General features: G+C 38.9%; 1 protein-coding gene across 2 annotated transcripts in view; it reads left to right on the forward strand.

Annotated features, from left to right (window-relative positions):
• Positions 1-18,538, forward strand: part of CATSPER3 (cation channel sperm associated 3) — a 94,234-nt gene that overhangs the window by 48,576 nt on the left and 27,120 nt on the right. The window contains exons 1-2 of one of the 2 annotated variants that reach the window (XM_030869570.2): positions 3,511-4,216; positions 5,882-6,035. In XM_030869570.2, coding sequence (XP_030725430.1) covers positions 4,116-4,216; positions 5,882-6,035 — 255 coding nt within the window. In that variant the 5' untranslated portion in view covers positions 3,511-4,115. Of the gene's footprint in view, positions 1-3,510; positions 4,217-5,881; positions 6,036-18,538 lie in introns of those variants that run through there. The other variant, XM_060296235.1, reaches the window with a different exon arrangement.

Here is an 18,538-nt window from a genome sequence, read left to right on the forward strand (position 1 = left end):
CCCCTGCTCACTGCAACTAGAGAAAGCCCACGTGCAGCAATGAAGACCCGACGCAGCCAAAAGTAAATAAGTAAATAAATAAATAAATTAAAATTTTTTTAAAACAGAGGAAAAAGCAAAGCCATGTGTTTTTATAAACTTTTTCCCATATTATAGATTTGGGAGTTTTTATACATTTTATTACCAAAGATTTCTAGCTCAGTGCTTCAAAGTTTTCTACATGAATTTTTAAACATGAAAAAGTGTAGACAGATTTTAAAATAGAGTAAAATAGGGCATTCAACCCTTATGTACTGATCACCCAGATTTAACAGTTACCAAGATCTTGCCAGTTACATCATATAATCTCCCATTTCCTTTTTCTTTGCTAAAGTATTTAAAAGCAAATCCCAGATAGCATGTCATTTTGCCCCTACATCCTCCAGTAAACATCTCTAGAAAATATGGTCATTTTCTTGTAGAAACCAAAATGCCATTATCACACCAAACAAAATAAACTATGATTTCTTGGTGTCACCTAATACCAAATCAAATTGTTCTGAAGGTCAAGAATGTCTGTGGACAGTAATTTTGTTCTAATCAGTGATTCACATGAAGTTCACCCATCACATCTGGTTGTTGTGTCTCTTTCAGCTTTCAGTCTAGAGCGAGCAAGCCTCCTGCCCTCATTCCCTCTTTCTCTCCATATCAGTGACTTACTGTAAAAACCGAGTCCTGTAGAATATTCCACCTTCTGGATTTGTTTGTTTGCTCCCTTGTGGTGTCACTTAAATTGTTTCATTGTACCTTGAATGGAAACCTTTCCCTCTATTTTGAATGTAAGTCTGAGAGGCTTAAAAACTATTAACCTGTACTGTGTATGGCACCGTGGAGAGATCAGGGTACAGCGAATAATTGCAGTTGTCAGGACCTGAGAATGTAGCTACTAATTAGCATCTATGTGAGGATTTGACATAAGGTCCATGCTAAGGGGTGTCGCATCTGCTGGAACTCATGAACTTTAGAGAATCAAAGATCCCATATCAGAAGTCTGTGGTAATACTCCTTGTGGTAAATTCCAACAGAATGAATCCCCAGACTTGCTCTAAGTAACTGACATTTCAACTTAAAAGAGACATTGCCAAAGTTGGAGGCCCCAACTTTCCTTCTGTTCCAAATCTTTGTGATGACAGTGGTTTCTCTGATGTGGCAAGCTTTGGTTTCCCTCTATTTTCCTTTTAAATGATCACTGGAGTAGAGGGGGTTTAAATAGCTATGACCTTTGACCCTTTGCATGACCTCTATAGATAATAAATCAGGGCAGCACGTTTGACAGTGTCCTTTTCTAAAATGAAGTTAGTGAAAGTTCTGAAAATTGTGGTTACTCTCTGACGATAGAATTTAGGACATCTTTAGATAAATAGAATAAGCATGATTCTTTATGTTTTTGCTTGAGACAAAAAGCAGCAGCACGTATGTTGCATATGGACACACACCTGACCTTCGGCAGTGTGCTGAGGTATTGGACTACTAGTGTTAATGTGGAGCAGTCTGTATACGTTCTAATCCAGAGTTTAATAATATACTAGTTGAACTCTATAACTTTCAGTTTTGTAAAATTTCTGCAAAACAGCAAGAGGTGTAATAGGGTTTGGATATAATGTGTGAACTTTGTGTTTCAATTCTAGTTACATGTAACTAGGAATGACTCCTGGTCAGAAGACTAGAGTCACCAAGCTGCCGTGCCTACTGACTGTGTGCGGCGGCTAAGGTGGTGCTGCTCAAGTCAGGGAGAGTGTAAGTTGCTGCTAAAAGGGCAGAAGAGGTGGCCCTTTAGCTTCTCATCCAGGATGCTTGTCCCGCCCACCTATCCACAAGAAGATACGGGTGATTTCAGTAGGCCTGGATAAGCTGGTTACTTCTGAGTCCACTCATTAGCTGGAGTTCCAGTCCCAGACTAGATTTCTTCATCAGTGACTTCAGAAAACACATTCAGGGACTTCCCTGGTGGCGCAGTGGTTAAGAATCTTCCTGCCAATGCAGGGCACATGGGTTCGAGCCCTGGTCTGGGAGGATCCCACATGCTGCAGAGCAGCTAAGCCCGTGCACCACAACTACTGAGCCTGTGCTCTAGAGCCTGTGAGCCACAACTGCTGAGCCCATGAGCTACAGCTACTGAGCCCCATGCCACAACTACTGAAGCCCGCACACCTAGAGCCCGTGCTCCACAACAAGAGAAGCCACCGCCATGACATGACCGCGCACCGCAACGAAGAGTAGCCCCTGCTCGCCACAACTAGAGAAAGCCCGCCTGCATCAACGAAGACCCAACGCAGCCAAAAATAAATAAACAAACAAATAAAAAGAAAACACATTCAGCTGTGGTTGGCTGTGCTGATACTGTACACCAAGAACAGCTGGTCTCTTCTTGACTGCTTCCAGCTAGCCATCTTTCCTCACCCCTCCAAGCATCGTGAAAGAATTTTTTACATTCTTAATCTCTTCTTCATTTCTCCCCAGAAGTGTGCTTTGGAGCTTAAGGAGCGGAAGCATAGTAGTGTATCCTTGGGATTCCTGGAAATAGAATCCCACTAGGCTCAGCTACTTGAGTGAGCGTAAGGATCCCTGAGGTACATTCACATAGCACAGATTTACTGAGGGCCTCCTATATGGCCCGGCGGGATTAGGCACATTGTTGAATTGGGGCGGGTGGAAACAGAGATGGGGAACTGATTCAGGCTCTCTCTGAGCAGCTGCTCCAGGAGGCCACTGTCAGGGTGTGGGCAGGAGCCCAGAAGGCGTCAGGGGGCATATGACCAAAGGAGGCAGTAGGAGGAGCTTGATCCCTGAGGGAAAGAATATAGACTAAGACGGTGAGGCCAAGGTTTGAAGCCTGGGGACATTAATCAAAGTGTTTCTTAAAGCTTTGCTGTTGATGATTTTAAGTGGAGAGATTGGTAAGATGTTATTTCCCAGTTCAGTATACCGCTTGCCTACAAGAGTATTTTTCTTTGTGAGATGGTCGTGTTCACTTGTTTCAGAATGCCTGGGGCAGTGGAGGTGGTGACGTGGTCACCTCCTTTTATTATGGCCCAAGGAATTAAGGTTCCAGGAATTTGACCAATTTGGCCAACTAAACATTTAATTCAACACAGGGCTACCCAGAAGCCTCTGTCTTGATTTGCCTTGGAAGCCAAAGGGGCTAGGAGAAGGAGAACGAGAGAATATATTAATCCCAAGAATTGAACAGAGCAAAAATCCCTATTGCTCTTGTACCTAAAACATCTCTACCCCAAGGCCCGTCCCTTACATTCTCAGGTGGTTTGTATGTGCACATTCTGTGTCCCCAGTTAGCCAGTGCTGGGCATGGATAACTTCTTTTTTTGTTTTTTTTTTTTTTTTGCGGTACGCGGGCCTCTCACTGTTGTGGCCTCTCCCGTTGCGGAGCACAGGCTCCAGACGCGCAGGCTCAGCGGCCATGGCTCATGGGCCCAGCCGCTCCGCGGCATGTGGGATCCTCCCGGACCGGGGCACGAACCCGCGTCCCCTGCATCGGCAGGCGGACTCTCAACCACTGCGCCACCAGGGAAGCCCCAGGCATGGATAACTTCTGCTCTTCCTGTTTCTTGGGTTCTAGCCCCAAAGCCATCAAAATCTTTCCTTGTCCTTCCAGGTGTCTCCAGTGCTGTGCCCTGGCTGTGTGCTCTTGCTCTTAGAAGCCCAGAGAATTTTGCTTTCCCCTCTTCTATGACCCTTAACCTATTTTAACACATTATTAAGGGCCTCTGTCTGTCAATTGGGGGCACTTCCTGAAGGAGGGGCTTTTGTCTGGCCTGTCTCTCAGCTTTAGCCCAGAGCATCACAGTTGCACGGTGCTTGTGACTCTTTTGCTGAACAGAGGTGCTCGGTCTCCTTGGGAAGAGAGGATCTGTGGGTAGACCAATGGGGAGCTCTCCCCTCCAGGGGCCTGCCGGCTAGTAACATACCGGAATGTCCAAGAGTGACTTCATAAAGCAACGATGCCCTCTGTGGACACTCCTCTGAGGCCTCTTGGAATCTAGATGCTGAGGAGATTCCTAAGCAGAGATTTTCTGTTGGATGGTAAAAGCAAGGAATAAAAATTGAAAATTTGGAAAATGTCTCAACACTTTTATCATCAGAACCACACAAGAGTCCGTCCTAGCTCACTGTTTGAGGATGTGTCGCCGCTGTTCTATGAGACGTTATGGAAATCTCAGTAAATACTCTCTATTTCTCTTTCTTGTTAAGAAGTGTGCAAATGGCAGTGTTGGGTCTCGTAGCCTCTTCCCACAGGCACTCATCCACTTCGCAGACTGAGGGGCTCGTCCTGGATAATCTGATTTCTCCAACTGGTGAGGCTGGTGAAGTCTCAGCCAAACAGTTGTTTCCTCGGCTTTCCTGTCACAATTGGCTGTTAATCAAGCGTTCAGTCGCACCCTTATTTGACCTGTAGACTGAATGACTAGTTTGACTCCATTTTGTTCTTTTTTATTCCCTACTATGTTAGATAATTTGAAGCCTTTTTTTTTTGGGTAATAGACCTGATTTCAAATCAGATAATGAAAATTATATATCTTGTTTTTAATAGGTTATAAAATTATATAAATCTATATTTTTTTACTGTGTGAGACTGGGTTCACTTGTTACATATAATGGGGAAAAAGTAATACATACTCTCTGAGAAAAATTGGAAAGCACAGATGAACATAAATAAATAGGAAAAAGGATTACCTATAACCTCACTATCCGTAGGCAGACAATATCAACATTTTGGCATACTTCATGCCGAATTTTTTTCTACCTATTTTGCACAGTTGAGATAATTTTGAGTAGAGAATTCTTATCTTGCTTTCTTTCTGTTTTGCTATCCAGTGGCTCATAAACATTTTTCTAAATCATGAAAAAGGCATAGACATGTTGTAGTGTCTGTATAATATTCCATGAAATGGATATGCCATGATTTGCTTAACCTGTCTTTTTTTGGTTAGACTTTTAAATTGTTTCCAAATTCTCACAGCAAATATTGCTGGGATAAACATGTTTGACTAAAGTCACTGTTTGCATTTCAGATTGTATTCTCTTGGGGTAGATTCCTTGGGTCTGAGGATACAAACAGAACTAAGGCTTTTCAGAAAAGTTGGTCAGTTTACATTCCCCTGGCAGTTTATGAGACTGCTCCGTTGCACTACACTCTTGCCAGCACTAAATGTTATCACATTTAAGCCTTTGCTAATTTTATAAGCAAAATTACTGGTTTTACTTAATTTGTACCTCCCCAATTAGTAGTGCTACTGAACATTTTGGAGGGAACTTCATGCCATTGTATTTCTTTAATGAGTTGACTGTGTGTTTGCCCGTTTTTTCTTAGGGTGGTCAGTTTTTTATGATTGATTTGTAAGCACTTGTATGGCTGATTATTTGATTAGCAGTTTTCCCTACTAGACTGACAATATTTAGTTTTGCTTACCTGTATCCCAAGTGCCTACTGTATTGCCTGGCATGTAGTAGTCATTCAATAAAAACTTGTTGAATGAATAAATGAGTGAGTTGAACAGTAGTTACTTAATAAAAATTTGTTGAACGAGTAAGTGAAGATGGTGCTTTGTTTTGCTTGAGGTGGAGTGGTAACCATTCTTTTTCACAGGTCTAGAGAGGAGGAACTGAGCAACTGAGTGGGGACAGACCCACCCAGTAATCGTCATACATATTTCAGTGGTCATTAAGTCAGCATTGCATTGCAATTTTAAAGTATATATATATGTAGATTTATATTCACAGAAGGGCGAAAGCAGACCTTTGTCCCTAAAACAAAGTGTGCATTATGCATTACCTTACAACAGAGCTATAAGATAATCATACCTCTTATTCAAATTTTTGACAGGAGGAAAGATACTCAGTGTCAGGCATTTGTGAAGAGAGTTATAATGAGTCGTCTCTTTAAGATAATTATGATTAGCACCGTCTCAACGAATGCCTTTTTTATGGTCTTGTGGACTGATTATAAAACAAGATACAACTTGTTCAGACTTTTTGAGGTAAGCAGACAAAATGGGTCCATTTTCTTCTGTTTTACCTGTTTTATTTCTGAAAATGTTATAAGATTTTTAAGGCATTTTGTTCAAAAATTTTTTCTGTAGAAGATTCTAAGGACTATTAAAATATACTCTAATATCTGGGAAGATGGTGGCAGCAGTAGTAGCAGTGACATGGTTTTTTAATCTCCCTGAATCCCCTCTTAAAAAAACAGAGCAACTAGATAGCAAAACCAAAAACCCATGGACAGGATTTATATCAAAACTAGTTAACAAGAGATCCTTACCAAGAGCCACACTGCATAGTATTAGCATCTGTAGGAGAGGAAGCAGAGGGAAGTCAGTAAGTATTCATTGGAAAGTATGATGGGCTGATGTGAGAACAGCAGTTGATATTAGGAAGGGTGTTACCTAATCAGATACTGGGATAGCACAAGAGGTTCCCGAAATTTATGAAGGGGCTAGAACAGTCCAGACCCAATAAACTTTTAAAACTGACTCTCCATAGCTCCTTTCAAGGACAGTGCTCCACACTTAGGAGAAGTATTGGGAGTGGAATGAAAATTGAACAGGTTAGAGACCCAAAGATGAAGGAAGAGAGGTTCTGATAAAATTGGAAGAGGGGAACAGCACCAGGAAACCTTAAAAATCAAGCAACCACATTTTAAATCAAGAGGGAATATTTGAAGTTAGAATCACATTTTCTCAAAGTCCAAGAAAATTAATTTCACATAAAAAAGTGCAATAGGAAAAGATTGAGGTAAAATCCCATACAAAATTATTATAAGAAAAAAGAGAGTAAAGTGGAAAATAATATCATTGTAGATAATGAAAGCCCGCCACAAAGACATGTTCACAAAACAGATAAAAACTGTACCGTATTATTTCAGAAGAAAGTAAATGTTTAAGAAAATGATGTTAGATAGGAAAGAAAAGAGTGAGGTGACAAAAGTCAGAAAATAATTAGAAATAAAAGGAACTCATTTCAAAAATGAAGACTGAATTAGACTAAGAACAATTAGATATAGCAGATAATAGCTTAAGAGAAATATAAAGTGGGGGAAATTCTTAAACATCAGTAAGAAATGAAGAGATAAGGATTCAAGAGAAAATGATGAAAATTGAAGATTGGGGAAAAATGATCCAACTTAAGGATAATAGGAGTCCCTGAATTTGAAACAGAAACAAAGTAAAGGAACAGAATAAACACTAAAATCTAGGGACTTCCCTGGTGGTCCAGTGGTAAAGAATCCACCTTCCAATGCAGGGGACGTGGGTTTGATCCCTGGTCAGGGAACTAAGATCCCACATGCCACAGCACAACTAAGCCTGCGCACCACATCTACTGAGCTCGTGCACCTCAACGGGAGAGCCTGCATGCCGCAAACTACAGAACCCATGTGCCCTGGAGCCCGCATATCACACTAGAGAGAAAGCCCACATGCCGCACTAAGACCAACATAGCCACAAAAAAAAAATCTAAAATCTAAGAAAAGTTACCTGAAATAAAAGAATTGAAACTATATTTTGAAAGTTGATATTGAGAATATGGACTTATACAACAAACACCAGAACATATTCTACTAAAATTATTGGACTTTAAAGGAAAGAGGTGTGGGGGAAATTATAAGCATCTAGGCAAAGTGGCTTATAAGGAAAAGAAAATTAATTATTATCAGACTTTGCTATAGTAATGCTTTATGCTAAAAGAAAATAGAGTAAAACATTTAAGATACTTCAGGAAAGAAAATGTGAACCAAGAATTCTAGATCCAGCAAAACTGACTTTCAAGTATAAAGGACATAGACAAACTGTCATCAATGTTAAAAAGCTTCGCTAATATTGTTCCCATGAGCCCTTCCTTACGAATCTAGTAAAGAATAAGTTTCAGCCAACCAAAATGACTAAAGAAGTATCAACATTAGGACTGGCAATGGACATTAAAAATATGATTATTTATAGAACTAATCATAATTATGGGTGAACAAGGAGATAATGTAGCACCTAATGAATATATCCTCTGACAGTGAAGATATAGTATTGATTAAAAATGGGTAAGAATGGGGAGAGTCAATGCAAAAACAATTTTTAGCCATTTTCGGAAATCAGCTTTGTGGTGATGCTATTAGTAGTATTATTCTGAGACTGCTGTGTGTGTAACACAAGGATAAAGCAGATGGGTCATTATGGGACAGTTTAATTCCATTATCCTCTGTGTTCTTGAGAACCAGGCTACTCATGGAAGAAAGGAGATATGGATGTAATATAGACAAAGTTAAGTGAAAGCCCTGTAGTTCTGCATTTAAATTGGAAGTATCAATATAAACTACTGAAATATTTTACCTTTATCCATTGAAAAATCTAGAACAATGATCAACTTAGCAATTATGCATCCTTAGTGACCATAATGTGATCGTTTTTTAAATTAATTAATTTTTGGCTGCGTTGGGTTTTCGTTGCTGCATGCGGGCTTTCTGTAGTTGTGTCGAGTGGGGGCTACTCTTCTTTGAGGTATGCGGGCTTCTCATTGCGGTGGTTTCTCTTCCTGCAGAGCACGGGCTCCAGGTGCGTGGGCTTCAGTGGTTGCGGAGCATGGGCTCGGTAGTGGCGCACGGGCTTAGTTGCTCCATGGCATGTGGGATCTTTCTGGACTAGGGATCGAACCTGTGTCCCCTGCATTGGCAGGCAGATTCTTAACCACCACGCCACCATGGAAGTCCCATAATATGATGTTGAAATACCATTTCTCACTAAAAGAAACTAGGAATTCTTAGAGAAATGGCTGATTGTAGAAAATACACCAGATGAGCTAGGAACATCTTGTTGTACACATAGCAAGGAAGCTATCAAAGATTACTGGGGTCATGTCAAAAGGGCTCAGGGGACAACTTGAAGAGGCTCCTACTGGCCAAAGATGGGAAACTTTGAGCTCAGTAAGGATAATAATTACAGTGGATTTTGAAATTCATCAAATAATCTGTAAACTTATAATTATACTAAAAAAGCTAACAGGTCACTTTTGGTTGGTGACAAGGACCTAATACTTTATCTCAAAAATTGTTGAATTAAGGGAAAAAATCAAGTATTACTGACCTTTCTTATATGAACTGTATTACTGAGTAACCACATAGTAGGTAAGGGGAAACATGTCTTTATAGAAATATCCTAGTTAATAAGTGAAAATGAAATGATAGAATATCACAATTTTTGAACCCCCAATGAATTATAGGACTTAAGCATTTTGACCATTAGTGACTGCTTCCCTCATAAAAAGAGACAACGAGACATTATATGCCTCCTATGAAAGAACAGAACCTATAATCTTTTTTTTAATTTTTTATTTTATTTTTGGCTTTGTTGGGTCTTCATTGGTGCACACGGGCTTTCTCTAGTTGCGGCGAGTAGGGGCTACTCTTCGTTGCGGTGCACGGGCTTCTCAGTGCGGTGGCTTCTCTTGTTGCGGAGCACAGGCTCTAGGCATGCAGGCTTCAATTGTTGCAGCACGTGGGCTCAGTAGTGTGGCGCGCGGGCTCTAGAGCGCAGGCTCAGTAGTTGTGGCGCATGGGCTTAGTCACTCTGCAGCATGTGGGATCTTCCCAGACCAGGGCTCAAACCCATGTCCCCTGCATTGGCAGGCGGATTCTTAACCACTGTGCCACCAGGGAAGTCCCAGAACCTATAATCTTGCCAAAAAGATCAAACGTGAATCTGATCAAGGCTTTTCATCCAGCTGCCTATTTTCAGGCAATAGAGGACAGAGGAACATGAGTGTGCAGTCAACACGATCCAGACTGGGAAATTCTGCAAGTCAAGAAAAGTTTCTATTGATAGCTTTTTTTCTTGTGTAAAGACCATACATTCTTGTTTCTCTGCATGTCTCATGATTTCTTTTTTTGAGGGTTGAAAATTGGACACTTTAAATCATATAAGATTGGAAACTCTGGAAACCAGATACTCCCCCCTCCCTAGGGTTTTATTGTTGTTGCCATTCCTTTTTTTTTTTTTAAAGTGACTTTCCTGAACTGTTTTGATAAAGTGTATATTCTTTGTCATGCGTGGCCACCAAAGTCTCTGCTCAGTTAGCTTAATGGTCTGCTAATGATTGAACAGAGTATTCCTTAAATGCCTGGAACAAATAAGTCTCCCAGCCTTTGCCAAGGCATGTATTTAATGCCTCAGCAGTTTACAAGTCTGCCTTAGCCTTCATTCGCTGCTTGCAAAGAATCTTAAGATTAGTTAGAGGTGACAGATCAGGGCCTTCTCAGTACTTTCCTGGTACCTTCATCGGGATCCCTAAGAGTCTTAATAACTTCTCAGTTTTATAGTTAGCCAGGGGCTTTCATACATGTTATTTTCAATGATCTCAACAGCCACCCTGGAAGGTGTGTATTAATAACACTATTTTACAAATGTTGTAAGGAAGCCCATCTGGTGGACTTAGGATTTCAAAAAAAAAAAAAAAAAACCCAAATCTAAAGAACTAAAGGAAAGTATGAGAGCAGTGTCTCACCAAATAGAGAATATGAGTAAAGAGAAATTATTAAAAAGAACCAAACAGAAATCCTGTAGTTGAAAAGTACAATAATTGAAATGAATTCACGAGACGGGGCTTCCCTGGTGGAGCAGTGGTTGAGAGTTTGCCTGCCGATGCAGGGGACACGGGTTCGTGCCCCGGTCCGGGAGGATCCCACATGCCACGGAGCGGCTGGGCCCGTGAGCCATGGCCGCTGAGCCTGCGTGTCCGGAGCCTGTGCTCCACAACGGGAGAGGCCACAGCAGTGACAGGCCCATGTACTGCAAAAAAAAAAAAAAAGAATTCATGAGAGGACTTCAACAGCAGATTTGAGCTAGTGGAAGAAAGAATTAAAGAAAAGAAAGATAGGTCAACTGAGATTTCCAGTGTGAGGAACAGAAAGTAAAATGAATAAATAAAAATAAGCAGAGACCCATGAAACACCATCAAACATACAAACATGCATGCAATAGGTGTCACAGAAGGAGAGGAGAGAAAAGGTAGAAAGAATATGTGAAGAAGTAATGGCCAAAAACTCCCCGAGTTTTATGAAAAACATTAATCTGCACATGCAAGAAGATCAACAAACTCCTAGTAGGATAAACCCAGAGATCCACCTAGACACACTATAAACAATTTGTTGAAAGACAAAGACCAAGGGAGAATTTGAGACCATCAACAGAGAAGTGATTCATTACATAAAAAGGATCCTCAATAAAATGAATAGCTGATTTCTCATCCGAAGCCACAGGGGCCAGAAGGCAAGCGATGTCATATTCAAAGTGCTGAAAGAAAGACTGTCCAACAAGAATTCAACACCTAGAAAAAACTGTCCTTTAGAAATGGAGAGGAGAAAAAGAAAACTGGAGAGGAGTAATGTCAGTGAAAATGCAGAGTAGGTAGCTCCAAGAGGCCACCTGTCCACAGAAACACCTAAAAAGAGGGCAAAACGGTCAGAACTCTGGAAAATAGCCAAAGGTTTATAGTAACTGAGTGAACACTGAATCAAGAAAGGGGCAACTTAAAAAAGGTAGGAAAACTTTGTAGCATTTTTACTTGTCTTTGGCCCACACCCCTCCTCAGCATGGTGATGGTTCTGAAGGTGGCAGCCTGTGTTCTCCACGTGGGACCCTAGTCCCTGGGTCCAGAAACAACAGAGAAGACTTTGTTCTTAAAGAATTGTTTGTCTGTTTTGACCTATCTGAGGGGGCTGCCTGAAGGACTGATCCAAAGCTTCTCTTTGTTTTGGATAATCTGGAACTTTCTCGGGACAAAAAGGTGGCTATGCAGAGGGCATTTCTCAAAACCACTGAAAAGCAAATGAATGACCCACTGCCACCTGGAGCAAAAAAATAACACTCGAGGCAAACAATAGATATGCTGAAAGCCTGAGAGGACAATCCAGGGAGAGAGATTCTTTGGAAAAAGAGGACATTGAAAAACTCCCATGTATGCCATACATTCACAGGACAAGACACATGCTTAGGAAATAACTGAGAACATCCCACGCTTTCACTGTGACTGATCTTTAGGCTCAGCAGAAGCCCAAAGTGAATGCTAATGTACAGCTGTAAGTGGCCTGGCTCAGCATTGAAGGAGTTCCTCAACACAGAGCCATCTGCAAAAACTAAGAGAGTTTTTCTTCTCCCTCCCTTCCTCTCTCCTTTTCTCTTCCTTCCTTCTTTCCTTCCTTACTTTCTTTCTCTCTGTCTTCTTTCTCCTTCCCTCCCTTCCCTCTTTTTGCCTGAGGCATTTAAGAAAATCTCTGTTTACTAGCTGACCAGAAACTACAGAGGAAGAGACTTCAGAGACCATACATTACAAAGAATACAGTCTTTACAAAAATTGTTTAGACAAGTCACTAAACAAACAGCTACTACCCACAAAAACAAACCCTGAGGAGAGGGAAGAATTTGATTTCCAGAGTTACCACATTGTACAATTTAAAATGTCCAGTTTTCAAAAAAAATTATGAAGCATGCAAAGCAACAAGAAAGGATGGCTTTTACACAGGAGAAATGAACAGAAACTAGTAATGGGAATTACTAGACAGAGACTTAAAGTCAACTATGTAAAATATGCTCAGAGACCTAAAGGAAACCACAGGCAAAGACCTAAAGGTAACCAGGAGAACAGTGTTTCAGGAAATAGAATATATCAGTAAATAGAAATTATAAAAAGGAATGAAACAAATTCTGGAGCTGAAAATATAATAATTAAAAAATTCACTAGAGGGTTCAAGAGCAGATTTGAGCAGCCAGAAGAAATAATCAGTGAACTTGAAGGCAAATCACTTGGACTTATTCAGCCTGAGGAGCAGAAAGAAAAAAGAATGATGAAAATGAACAGAGTGTAAGAAACCTGAGGGGCGCCATCAATCATATTAACATACACATGCATTCCAGAAGGAGAGGAGAGAGAGAAAGAGGAAGAACGAATATTTGATGAAATAATTGCCCAAAACCTTGCAAATTTGATAAAGAATATATACATCCAAGAAGCTCAGTGAATTCCAAGAAGGAGAAACAAAGAGATCCACACTGAGACACATTATAATCAAGCTATCAAAAGTCAAAGACAGAATCCTGAAAGCAGCAAGAGAGAAGCAACTTGTTACATATAAGGAATCCTCCATAAGATTAACAGCTGATTTCTCCTCAGAAACTATGAGGACAGTGGCAGTGAAATGACATATTTAAAGTACTGAAAGAAAAATATTGTCAACCAAGAATTCTATATCTAGCAAAACTATCCTTCAAAAAATGACAAAGAAATTAAGATATTTCCAGATAAACAAAAGCTGAGGGAGTTTGCTTCTGGTAGACCTGTGCTACAAGAAATGCTAAAGATAGTCCTTTAGGTGGAAATGAAACTAGATAGTACCTTAAGCCCTATGACAAAATAAAGAACACTGATAAATGTAACTACATAGGTGAATATAAAAGCCAGTATTGTATTTTGGGTTCATAGCTCCTTTCTTTGTCTGTATGGTTTAAAATATGAATGCATAAAACAATAATTATATAGTTAATGGGCACTCAGTGTATTCAGATGTATTTTGTGACAACAGAAACATGAAGAGGGGAATGGAGCTGTGTAGGAACAGAATTGTTAATATACTATTGAAGCTAAGGTCATATTAGTTAAAAATGGATTGTTGTACATTTAAGAGGTTGATTGTAATCTCAAGGATAACCACCAAGAAAATAACTTTAAAAATGCAGAAAAAGAAATGAGAAAAGAATCAAAATGGTACACTACAAAAAAACCCCCAAAACACCAAAGAAAGCAGTAATGGAGGAACTGAGGAACAAAAAAGATGTGACATATATTAAACAAACAGCAAAATGGCAGGAGTAGTTTCTTCCTTATCAGTAATTACTTTAAATGTAAATGAATTAAACTGTCCAATTAAGATAGAATTGATTCTTAAAAAAATCCAAATATATGCTGTCTACAAGAGATTCACTTGAGATCCAGATACAAATAGGTTGAAAGTGAAAAATGCAAGAAGGTATTCCATGCAAATAGAAACCAAAAGAGAGCTGGGTTGGGTATACTCATATCAGACAAAATAGACATTAAAGTAAAATGTTACAAGAGACAAAGAAGGACATTATGTATTGACCATAGGGTCAGTTCATCAATAAGATATAATAGTTTTTCTCAAGTACCTATGGAGCATTCTACAGGATAGACCATATGTTAGGCAACAAAACAAGTCTCAGTAAATTAAAAACTATTGAAATCATACAGAGTATTTTTCTGACAACTATGGAGTAAAACTAAAAATCAGCAACAGCAGGAAAACTGGAAAATTTCCAAATATATGGAAATTAAACTACACATTCTTAAATAACCAATAGGTCAAAGAAGGAATCACAAAGGAATTTAGAAAATACTTTAAGAAAAATGAACATGAAAATACAACATAATGAAACTTATAGGTTGCAACAGAAGCAGTGCTCAGAGTGATATTTATACTTGTAAGTGCCTGCATTAGAAAAGAAGAAAGATCTCAAATTAATAACCTAATTTTACACCTTAAGGAACTAGAAAAAGAGGAACAAACTATACCCAAAACTAGCAGAAGAAAGGAAATGAAAAAGATTAGAGTGAGAAACAAAATAGAGAAATAATAGAGAAAAGTCAATAAAATAAAAATTCAGTTCTTTGAAAAGATCAACAAAATTTATAAGCCTTTAGTTAGATTGACTAAGAAAAAGAAGACTTAAATTACTAATAACAGAAATGAACGTTGGGACATTACAAATGACCTTATAGAAAAGAAGTTTTATAGCAGAATACTGTGAGCACTTTGTACACCAACAAATTAGATAGCCTAGATGAAATGGACAAAATCCTGGAAACATACTAACTACCAACCTGACTCAAGAAGAAATAGAAAACAGACATACTGAAACAGACCTATAAATAAAGAGATAGAATCACTAATCAAAAAACCTCCCAACAAAGCAATGCACAGGACCACATGTCTTCACTAGTTAATTTTACCCTGCATTTTAAAAAGATTGAATGCCAATCCTTCTCAAACTCTTCCAAAAATAGAAAAGGAGGGAATATTTCTGAATTCATTCCGTGAGGCCAACATTACCCTGAGACCAAAGCCAAAGACATCACAAGAAAGCTAGAGACCAACATCCCTTATGAATATAGGTGCAATAATAGTTGAGATACTTACATCTGAACCCAGCAGCATGCTTAAAAAGATTATACACCATGACCAAGTGGGATTTATCCCAGGAATGCAAGGGTGGTTCAACATAGAAAAAACCAACGAATGTAATACATCAATAGAATGAAGGAAACAATTGATATAATTATCTCAGTAGATGCTGAAAAAGCATTTGGCAAAATCCAACACCCTTTCATGATTAAAAAACCAAACAAACAAACAATTTGAACTAGAAATAGAAGGAAAATTTCTTGACTTGATAATGGGTAATTATGAAGAAATCCACAACTAACATCATACCCAGTGGTGAAAGACTGAAAATCTTTTCCCTAAGATAAGGAATAAGACAGATGCCTGCTTTCACCATTATTCAACATTGTACTGGAAGTTCTAGCCAGAGCATTTAGGCAAGAAAAAGAGTTAAAATTTATCCAAATTGGAAAGGAAGAACCGAAATTATCTTTATTTGTAGATGACTTGATCTTATGACTTGATCTTAGAAAATCCTAAAGAATACACACATATACAAACTCAACTATTAGAGCTATTAAATGAATTCAGCACAGTTGCAGGATACAAGATTAACAACAAAAATTAGTTGTATTTCTATACACTAATATGAACAATCTGAAAAGGAAATTAAGAAAATTCCATTTATAATAGCATTCAAAATAATAAAATACCTAGGAATAAATTTAGCCAAGGAGATGAGAGATGTGTATACTGAAAATTATACAACTTTGCTGAAAGAAATTAAATAAGACCTAAATAAATGGAAAGACATCCTATATTCATGGATTACAAAACTTGTTAAGAGGACTATCCAAAGTGATCTACAAATTCAATTCAATCCCTATCAAAATTTCAACAGCCTTTACAAAAAAGAAATTGAAAAGCACATCCTTAAATTCATATGAATGTGAATAGCCAAGACAACATTGAAAATGAAGAACAAAGTTGGAGGACTTGCACTTTCTGACTTCAAAACTTACTACAAAGATACAATAATGAAAAGAGTGTGGTACTCACATAAGGACAGACATAGACCTATGGAATAGAATTGAGATTCTAGAAATAAATCCAAATATCTATGGCCAATTGACTTTTGACAAGGGTGCCAAGACTTTTCAGGGGGAGAAAAATAATCTTTTCATCAAATGGTGGTAGGACAACTTGATATCCACATGCAAAAGAGTAAAGTTAGACCCCTGCCTCACACCATATATAAAAATTAACTTCCCTGGTGGTGCAGTGGTTAAGAATCTGCCTACCAATGCAGGGGACACAGGTTCAATCCCTGGTCCAGGAAGATCCCACGTGCCGTGGAGCAAGTAAGCCCGTGCACCACAACTACAGAGCCTGCTCTCTAGAGCCCGCAAGCCACAACTACTGAGCCCAGGTGCCACATCTACTGAAGCCTGTGTGCCTGGAGCCCGTGCTCCGCAACAAGAGAAGCCACTGCAATGAGAAGCCCTCAAACTGCAATGAAGAGTAACCCCCATTTGCCGCAACTAGAGAAAGCCCATGTGCAGCAACGAAGACCCAATGCAGCCACACCCACACAAAAATTAACTGAAAATGGATCAAAATCCAAAATATATAAACTAGAAGAAACTCTTAGAAGAAAACATAGGGGTAAATCTTTATGGACTTGGCATTTGGCAATGGACTCTTAGATATGACATTAAAAGCACAAGAAACAAAAGAAAAAAATAGATAAATTGGACTTCATCAAAATTAAAAACATTTGTGAATCTAAGGATACAATCAAGAGAGTGAACATATGACCCACAGAATAGGAGAAAATATTTGCAAATTATATATCTGGTAAGGGATTAATATCTAGAACATATAAAGAATTTCCACAACTCAACAACAACAACAACAAAAACCCAATTCAAAAACAGGCAAAGGACTTGAATAGACATTTCTCCAAAGCAGATATACAAATGACCAGTAAGCGCATGAAAAGACGTTCAGCATCGCTAGTCATCAGAATGCAAAATGCAAATCAAAACCACAATGAGATACAACTTCACACCCATTAGGACAGCTAGTATAAAAACAAACAAAACCCCTCTCCCCATAAAATGGAAAATAGGGCTTCACAGGTGGCGCAGTGGTTGAGAGTCCGCCTGCTGATGCAGGGGACGTGGGTTCGTGCCCCGGTCCGGGAAGATCCCACATGCCACGGAGTGGCTGGGCCCGTGAGCCATGGCTGCTGAGCCTGCGTGTCCGGAGCCTGTGCTCTGTGACGGGAGAGGCCACAACAGTGAGAGGCCCGCATACCGCAAAAAAAAAAAAAAAAAAAAAAGGAAAATAACAGGTGTTGATGAGGATGTGGAGAAATTAGAACGCTTGTGCATTGCTGATTGGAATGTGAAATCATGCAGCCACTATAGAAAATATTTTGGTATTTCCTCAAAAAGTTAATCATAGAATTACCATATGATCCAGCAATTCCACTTCCAGGTGTATACCCCCAAAAATCAAAAACAGGGACTCATACAGATAGTCACACAGCAATGTTCATAGCAGCATTATTCTCAATAGCCAAAAGGTGGGAGCAACCCATGTATCCATCAACCAGTGAATGGATAAAGAAGATTTGGTGTATTCATAAAATGGAATATTATTCAGTCCTAAAAAGTAATGGAATTGTGATACATGCTACAATGGGGGTGGACCTTGAAAGCATCATGCTGAGTGATATATAAACCAGACACACAAAGGGCAAAAATTATATGGTTGCACTTATATGAAGTACCTAGAATAGGCAAATTCATACAGAAAGTAGAATAGAGTTTACTATGAGATGGCTAGAGAGGAGGATGGGAATTATTGTTTATTAGATACAGAGTTTTTGTTTAGGATAGTGAAATAGTTCTTGGAGTGGATAGTGGGGATAATTGTGTAATAATGTGAATACTTAATACTACTGAATTAATTGTATACCTAAAAATGCTTTAAAATGATCAATTTCATGGTGTGTATATTTTACCACAATCAAAACCTAAAGATAATAAATACTCAAAATGAACCCCCTCCCTACTGAATTCTACACTTTAAAATGATGAATTTTATGGTACATGAATTATACCTCAATTTTAAAAATTATTGAGCTGACCTGTTGGAAAAGAGCAACAGAATAAAATCCAAAGGGAGAAAAAGGAAGGAAAAGTAAAGGAAAAAAAAAAAAAGCAAAGTAGAAACAACCTAAGAGTCCGTCATCGGATGAATGGATAAAGAAGATGTGGCACATATATACAATGGAATATTACTCAGCCATAAAAAGAA

The sequence above is a fragment of the Globicephala melas genome, chromosome 3, assembly GCF_963455315.2.
Source record: "Globicephala melas chromosome 3, mGloMel1.2, whole genome shotgun sequence".
Lineage (NCBI taxonomy): Eukaryota > Metazoa > Chordata > Mammalia > Artiodactyla > Delphinidae > Globicephala > Globicephala melas.